Here is an 8,189-nt window from a genome sequence, read left to right on the forward strand (position 1 = left end):
GGCCTTGTGTATTGCTCTCCACACTCCCCAAAGGGTGACCACCAGGAGCACAAAGTTCTTCTGTGATAGTTGGTCATGCATCGAGAAAATCAAACTCTCTGCGCTGGGGTCGCAGTTCTTACTCAGCTTTTCTACTGGTTCCTCCTTTGATAATGCCCATATGCATCTTGAGGTAGTACATTCGAGGAAGCATGTCACCATGAGTCTTCTCAGCTACACAACACACATAGATAGGTATCTGACATGTGCTTGTGGTGGAGCAAGTCCGCCGTCGGCATAGAGTGCCTTGCAAGTCTCCATAAGAACACTTTAAGCTTGGACGACACGTGGATATGCCATAACTTAGTCCAATCATTACCCCGCGATCTTGTCTCTGAAACCCCCGCGTTTCCTTCCATCCAGTTCTCCCCGTGTTCCCTCTTGTGCAGGACCATGTGGTAAGCAGATCTAACACAGAAGTTTCCCCTTCTCTCGGCTGCCCAAGCCCAGAAATCGTCGATGACCCTAGTGCATACGGGTATCCTCAATATAGTATCACCGTCAAACGGGGTGAAGGTAGATCGGATCACGTCTTCCTTCCATGATGCAGTGGTGGAGTCAATTAGCTCCGACACCAACCATGGGGGACTCGACACGAGAGATGTTATAGGTCTCATAGGGCCAGTCCTCGGTAGCCAGTTTGTTTCCCATATATTTGTCATATGAACATTCCCAATACGCTTTATGATGCCTTGCTGCAGAATTTCCCTTCCATCTAATACTGCTCTCCAAGACAGTGATGGATGGTTGCCAAGTTCTGCTTTCAACAAGAAAGTGTTAGGGAAGTATACCGCCTTCAATATTTTTGCACTTAGCGAGGTTGGTTCGACTAGGATCCTCCACGTCTGGCGGGCCAAAAGTGAAAGGTTGAATAGTTCTATGTCTCTAAAACCCATTCCGCCCATGAACTTTGGCTTTGTCATAATATCCCAAGCAACCCAAGATGGTTTCCTCTTACCATTCTTACTACCCCACTAGAACTGCCTAATTAGTGAGGTGATGTTATCACATAACCCGCAAGGTAAAGAGAAGCATGCCATGGAATAGACCGGGATGGCTTGAGCCACCGATTTGATGAACACCTCTTTATCCATGGCCGACAGTAGTTTCTCCATTCATCCTTTAGTTTTCTCCCAAATTCGTCCCTTAGATATTTGAAAGTACCCATCTTTGATTGCCCCACATCCGTAGACATGCCCAAATACAATTCACTCAACGTTTCATTGGTCACTTGCAATATTTGCTTGAACTTTGGCACAATCTCGTCCGTCAGATCGAGGCAAGGTCAACGGCCCCGGCGGAACGATTGCGCGGATCAATCGGGTAGGAGGTAAGGGTTTTCCATAATTTTACCTCTAATTTTGTCATTGTTTGAATAAAGTTACATGTCATTTACGGAGGAGTATTACTTAGAAGGGAAAAGAAAAAGGCATTCCATGCCTAGCCACACTCGAGTGCAGACCCAACCCCGTGTGGCGTGGAGATGGAGCAGGCCGACCGAGAGACGAGGGGAGACGTTCCCCGCCAAGCTCGCGGCGTCCCCTCCCCTCCATTCCCGCGCCACGACCTCCCCACCACCACCCCCACCGCGCCATCCGCGCCGCCGCCGATGCGTTCCCTCTCCCCCTCCTCCGTCTCCGCCTCCGCCTCCGCCACACGATGTTGCACACCAATCCCATCCTCACGGAGGCCAAGCGACACGACGCCGGGGGCAAGAAGGCGGCCGCCCTCTCCGCCGCGATGAGGCGCTCGGGATCCAAGGGGCGCGGCGGAGGGGACGAGCAGGCGGGGAAGGCGGCCGTCGCCGTGGACGGCGACAAGAGCAGCCAGCACGCGCTCAAGTGGGCCGCCGACCACGTCCTCTCCCGCGCCCAGTCTTTCTACCTGGTCCACGTCCGCCGCAAGAACACCTCCCTCAACCCCGCCTGTACGCTCTCGATTAATCTTGCCGGCCGCGCGAACGATGGAAATCGATTTCGGTCTGGAATTAGCAGCGGATTTTCAAATGTGTCATCTACGCGTGTGCAGGTGGGAAGCAGTTCTCCACGTCGCACGTGCAGGAGGATGTCGCGGCCTCCTTTCTTGCCCAGCTGGATCTTCAGACCAAGGAGCTGATGCTGCCTTTTCAATGCTTCTGCAGCAGAAGAGGGGTATGCTTTTCTTATTTCATCATCACTTTGTGTCTGGTTACATTTAAAAATTGCAGCAAATTATTCTGCCTCCGTGCTTCCAAAAGCCCAATATGCCACCTTTTCTTTTGTTGCTAAACGAGCTGAATTTCCAGCATGATTGCCATACAAATGTAAGCATATCGAACTTATTTGCATTTGGACCAACCGAACTAGCGGTGTACATTGAACCTTTATTTTCAGATTAGTTTGAGAATTAATCTAGGAACGAACGAGCATGGAAGCTTATTTTGACCTCTAATAATAGTTCGATATAAGTAGGAGCAGCTAAATGTCAAGATTACGAAAAAGGTACCACAGAGGTACCAAAATACTGGAGAGTAAATGTTCTTTCTGCATTCGTTGCTGTTCATGAATCCCAGTTAGTGTCACACTTGTTTGATCTGCAGATAAATCTAGCAATTGGATACCGTCGTAGGTTACTAACTTCCTTTTGGCTGACTTACTTTAATATCTACAGTTGCAATGCAGGGATGTCATTCTTGATGGAACAGATGTGTCAAAAGCTATCGTGGACTTTGTTGTGCAATATAATGTTGACAAGATTGTGCTGGGAGCATCATCTAGGAGTGCGTTTACGAGGTGATTTATATGCATTACAAGAACTTCTCTGCATCATTATATCTTATTTGATGCTCCTCTTTTTCAGCGCAAATCTTGCCGTACTTTGATGAACTCAATAATTTTCTTAACCATCACAGGACAATTTGGAAAATGGATGTGGCTACATCTGTTACAAAACATGCACCAAACTTCTGTTCAGTGTATGTGATTGCAAAAGGAAAGTTATCTACTTTTAGGCCAGCCACTCAGGCAAACGAAAATGATACAAGCAAAGAGGATATGAAATCTGATGCACCTGGCAATGGGCTTTTAGCTGTACAAAGTTTGTGTTCATTTGACACTCTTATTCTTATAGTTGTACAATGTTTATGTCTAGCAGGTTATTCTTTGTTTGCTCATGAAGCACATGTGTAATTTGCAGGTGAACCAACATCCAAGTTCCCTGGTGAAGAACCTTCTTACAGGTAAGTCTACATTCCTATCTGCTGAAACGATTGTCTGTAACTTTATGCATGTTGTACACAGAGTGATAGACAGGCCTTTTACAATGCTCTACTTACCTTCCTAGAGGAAAGATTATGGTCCAATCTAAGCCCTTGATTGGCTGAGCTTTGTTTACCTGAAACTATAGGGAGATCATGGCATTAAATTTTATAGAAAAAATATGTACTAAAATATGCACAAAGATGCGAGGGTCGAGAATATACAGGGAAAGGTCTCGGGTAAATACTGCTCCCTCTGTCCCATATTAAGAGTCTAGATACATTTGAGCGGCACTTAATATTGGGATGGAGGGAGTGCATCTACAAGATTCGTGGCTGAGCTCAGTTTTGGCTTAATGAAAACCCTGTAGAATTACATCTATTAGTCAGTGCACCCAAAAGCTCAAGCCTGTAAGAATTGGTACATTGTCCACCGTTCTTATAGTTTGATCTGGAATTAGTATACTAGTGTCAAAAACACTCTTATTTCATGGGACGGAAGGAGCATATTGTAAGCTAACTTGATATTTTGGATGGTACATCATATCAAAATAAGAGTGAATTCTAAATTATTTCATGTTTGAAATACAGTATGGGATTTCCCTTGGTGTCTTTCCCTTTTAATTATAGCATGGGATTTTGCCTCGGTCTCTTTCCTCTCTGAGAATATCATGTGATTTGAACTATGAGTAACAAAAACCAAGAACAATGGATTTTAACATTCAGAACTTAGATAGATATTTCAGCACAGAATATTATGAGAAATCCATGTTATGTACTCCCTCCGTCCCAAAATTCTTGTCTTAGATTTGTTTAGATATGAATGTATCTAGTCAAGTTTCAGTATTTAGATACATTCATTTCTACACAAAGCTAAGACAAGAATTTTGGGACGGAGGGAGTATAATTTGCAACACATGTTATTTCAAATATAATAGAACTTGAACCCCATATTTGTTTTTGGCAATCTAGTCATGCATCAACCGTACATACTTTGCAAGTATTAATGCAAATAATTTAGTCCAATTGGCTTATTCCCTTTTTTATATCGGAGTGCTTACATTTGATCAATTCCAAATAGTGTTGCTGGATCGTGTGCAAGGACAGTTTTATCCTTTTGAATGTCAAATTTGACTCTTACCCCCTACAAGGCAACAATGTAAGATATTACCACAGCTAGTAGATCATAATAAACACAATTATTCGCGACCATTAGATCGACTATTTTCTATGCAGCTGAAATTCATATCAGATATCTTATTTTGATATGTCATATTGGTTAATCTAACTATTTGTAATATTAATGTTCTCTTCAATGTTGTGAGCATTGTGGATTATCATTTCTATTTGGGCTTGTATTTATTTTTTCGAGGGGGATATTTATTTTCCATTTTATTTGATCACGCGGCAGGCTGATGTCAACACACGCTGCTATGCACATCGGTACCCATTTTGATGAAACAGCACAACATGGCAACCTCAAGGCACCAGTTCGACAGAGAAGTGCCGATTCACATCTTTCAAAAACATCTTCATGTCCAAGTGAATTCATAAGAATTATGAATAAACAAGGCAATCATTTGTCTCCAGAATATCCTGAGAATCATAGAGAAACCCTGTTTTTGCTAAATAAGGACAATGAGCATCCATTCCAGGCTCCACATGAAGAATACTTGGGCATTGATGATAATGCACTTAGTCTTGAATACAATGCCTATGGCCCTTTAACCCCAACTGGAGAATGTGCTTCATCAGCTTCGAACTGTCAAGCAGTATGATTCGAGCATTTCTATCAGAAGCTTTGTATCCTGATTCTTTATGGCATACAGAACTACTAAAATCGGTTATATACCAGTCTTACAAACACCATGTCATTTGCAGGAAGATATGAAAGCTGATCTGCGGCAATTTCAGAAAAGGAATGGCAATATGCTTTGGAACAACAAAGAGGTACTGGTTATTGTTTACTATTTTGTGTCTTTGGTTCTAATCTTGCACTAGATCTGAAGGAAGCATTCTTTTGGGATCACAGTTACCTCTTGGGACCGAAGATGGGACAGAAAACTTGCATGCAGTTGATGGACGAAAAGATGGTCCTTTACTTGGCAGACAAGGTGCCAAACCGAGTTCAGGAGTTCGTGACGCAAAGCAAAAGCTCTTGACACTTGAAACTTCTTCTTCCGACCCTCAGCATAGAGAAAGAATCACAGAGGAATTTATGGATCACAGTGCCCAAAAACAATTTAACCCAATGTTGCGACGCTTGCCTCCAAAATTTTACTCACCTCGAAATGATAGATATGGATCTGCTCCAGAGGAGAAACATATACTTGAACCGAACAGCAAGCCCTTGCCAAGACCAATTGAGACTAAAAGAATACTAGAGTGTCTCCCTACTAGATTAGAGTGTACATCGTATAATCCAAAGGAAATCGCGAAGGCCACCAATAATTTCTCAGATGACCTGAAGGTTGGGGAAGGAGGTTATGGACCGGTCTATAAAGCTACACTTAATAATACCCCTGTTGCGGTCAAGATTCTCCACTCCAATGTAACTCAAGGCCTGAAACAGTTTCAACAGGAGGTATGTTCATAGCTGATTTTGCTTGACAAAACTGTCTTTTGCCACTACCATTTCTCTTTTTCAAACTAAAAGAGAAATGTTGCCAGGATATGTGTTCGCATTAGGGCCAGTTTGGAAAAGAAGTATTTCCTGGCAAAGTTCAATACCAAAATTTTACCGGGGAATATCATTCTTCCTAACCAGCCCCTTGCAGTGTTTAACAAAACAAAATCGTTGCATCCACAGTTCCCACACTTCAACTTAGTCAATTTTGTCACTACAGATAGCCAGATACTAGAGTCAAGAGCAACATTATTCAGAAGGAGATAACATTTAGTTATACGATAATGCGGTGAATTTTTTTAGAACGTTATAAAATGATAGGATTTTGATTGTTTCAGTAGTCTAATTGTTAAGTTTTGTTATCATCAGATTGATCTTCTGAACAACCTTCGGCATCCCAACATGGTACAACTAGTGGGTGCTTGTCCCGAGTATGGTTGCCTAATATACGAGTACATGCCGAATGGTAGTCTCGAGGACCGGCTCTATTGTCGTTCAAACACTCCACCACTGCCATGGCAGCTCCGTTTCAAGATTGCAGTGGAGTTAGCCACTGGCCTGCTCTACCTACACAAAATGAAGCCTGAAGCCTTTGTTCACCGAGACCTCAAGCCTGGGAACATCCTCCTTGGTGAAGATTTCGTGTGCAAGATTGCTGATGTCGGTCTCGCCCGCATCATCCCCCGATCGATGGATGACACAAAGACGCAGTACCGGATGACCGATGCAGCGGGGACCTTTTGCTACATTGATCCTGAATACCAGAAGACGGGACTTGTCAGCACAAAATCTGATGTGTATGCGCTCGGCATCATCTATCTTCAGATGATCACCGCGAAGGACGCCATGGGGCTCGCCTACGCTGTATCTGATGCACTGGAAGAAGGGACCTTTGAGGAGCTCTTGGATCACAGAGTGACTGGCTGGCCAGTGGAGGAGACAAAGAGGTTTGCCGACCTTGCACTGAAATGCTGCGAGCTGCGGCGTAGAGACCGCCCTGATCTGGAATCTGCTGTGCTGCCAGAGCTAGTCCGTCTGTATGCACTATCTGTGCCATCTGAAGATCCTTCCATGGACCAATCCCATCGGCGTTCAGCCAGTGACAAGGTAACAGAACTGACCAGTCGGTCAACATTTGTTGTCTCCATCGTCTTCTGCACAATTTTTGTTTTTTCCAATTTGGTGATGGAAACACTGAAATTGTAAAAGAAGAAACCAGGATATCTTACATCTGGAAATTAGCTGGAATCTGTAAAAAAATTCAATTTCTCAACTAGGCTTTTAACTTTTTTTTTTCTACTATGAATGCAGGATTTGATTTTGGGTGATGGCTTGCCTGAGATTCTAATCGAAGGGAGTGCAAAGGGAGCATCATTTTCAGCATAGCAATATGAGGACCAGGAGTAGAGTGTGTCAGCTGTCGCACCGGGACCCGCAGCTGTTCCATCTCTGTTGTAAATACTGCACTAGCCCAGCTAAATTTTCAGATTGTTGTAGTTCTTTCTCAGACATGTTTAAATCAACAAACCTATAAATTTAACACACAAATTTGTAGCTCACATCTGCTAGTACAGAACAACTCGCACTTTCATGAAGGGGATCAATCACATGCTGCTTTCCTGTTCTCCAGGGCTGAGGACTTTGATCAAGACTGAATTATGTAAACAGACTTGGAGAGAAATTGCTGAGAGGGGATTGCTGTAAGGACATATATCTGAGAAAGATCACTGTAAACCACAAGGGTTCACATAAACAATGAAAATGTTTCTGAAAGGAAGGCTTGGTCACAACTAATTGCGCATTTCTAGTCCACAATTTCTTTGACGGAATCACTCAGAAGGAAGGGCAAAGTTATTTGACCATTTTACTGAGTAACAACGACAGTTACATCAATCCATGTAGGAAGTAGAGAAACAGACCTAGATATACCTGACGTGCCACCGAATTGGCTTCCCTCTGGCAGTATTCAAATCCAACTTCATCAAATCCACTAGCTGTTAGTACATGGCATAAAGTTTGGATAACAGTCTTGCAATCAGATTGCAGTATGAATGAAATATGAGGCGTGCTTGGATACACCCCCACCCCCCCTCACAAAACGTAAAAGGGGAACGCATACCCACCTCGTATTGTACACTACAGGCTGCCGTATGTATGCAATATGAGATGGGTATGCATACGGCGGCATGTAGTGTATAAAAATATACGATACGAGGTGGGTGTACGTTTCCCTTTCTATGTTTTTTTAGGAGGAGGCCCAAGCAAAAGTGATGAAATGTATGATCCTAT

The 8,189-nt window shown here is 43.4% G+C and overlaps 1 protein-coding gene across 2 annotated transcripts; it reads left to right on the forward strand.

Annotated features, from left to right (window-relative positions):
• Window positions 1-1,539: 1,539 nt before the first annotated feature.
• Window positions 1,540-7,673, forward strand: LOC123404075 (U-box domain-containing protein 52-like). Of its 2 annotated transcripts, XR_006611621.1 has the most exons (11): window positions 1,540-1,966; window positions 2,068-2,189; window positions 2,689-2,810; window positions 2,930-3,114; window positions 3,214-3,256; window positions 4,686-5,046; window positions 5,156-5,224; window positions 5,307-5,858; window positions 6,270-7,007; window positions 7,212-7,354; window positions 7,531-7,673. XR_006611621.1 is itself a non-coding variant. In XM_045098004.1 (10 exons), exons 1-10 carry the CDS (start codon window positions 1,699-1,701, stop codon window positions 7,284-7,286), a joined length of 2,535 nt encoding a protein of 844 aa, XP_044953939.1. In that variant the 5' UTR covers window positions 1,540-1,698; the 3' UTR covers window positions 7,287-7,673. The 2 variants fall into 2 exon arrangements, 1 of the variants encoding a protein (XP_044953939.1); XM_045098004.1 differs by having other exon boundaries at window positions 7,212-7,673.
• Window positions 7,674-8,189: the final 516 nt, after the last annotated feature.

The sequence above is a fragment of the Hordeum vulgare genome, chromosome 6H (genome assembly GCF_904849725.1).
Source record: "Hordeum vulgare subsp. vulgare chromosome 6H, MorexV3_pseudomolecules_assembly, whole genome shotgun sequence".
Taxonomy (NCBI): Eukaryota; Viridiplantae; Streptophyta; class Magnoliopsida; order Poales; family Poaceae; genus Hordeum; species Hordeum vulgare.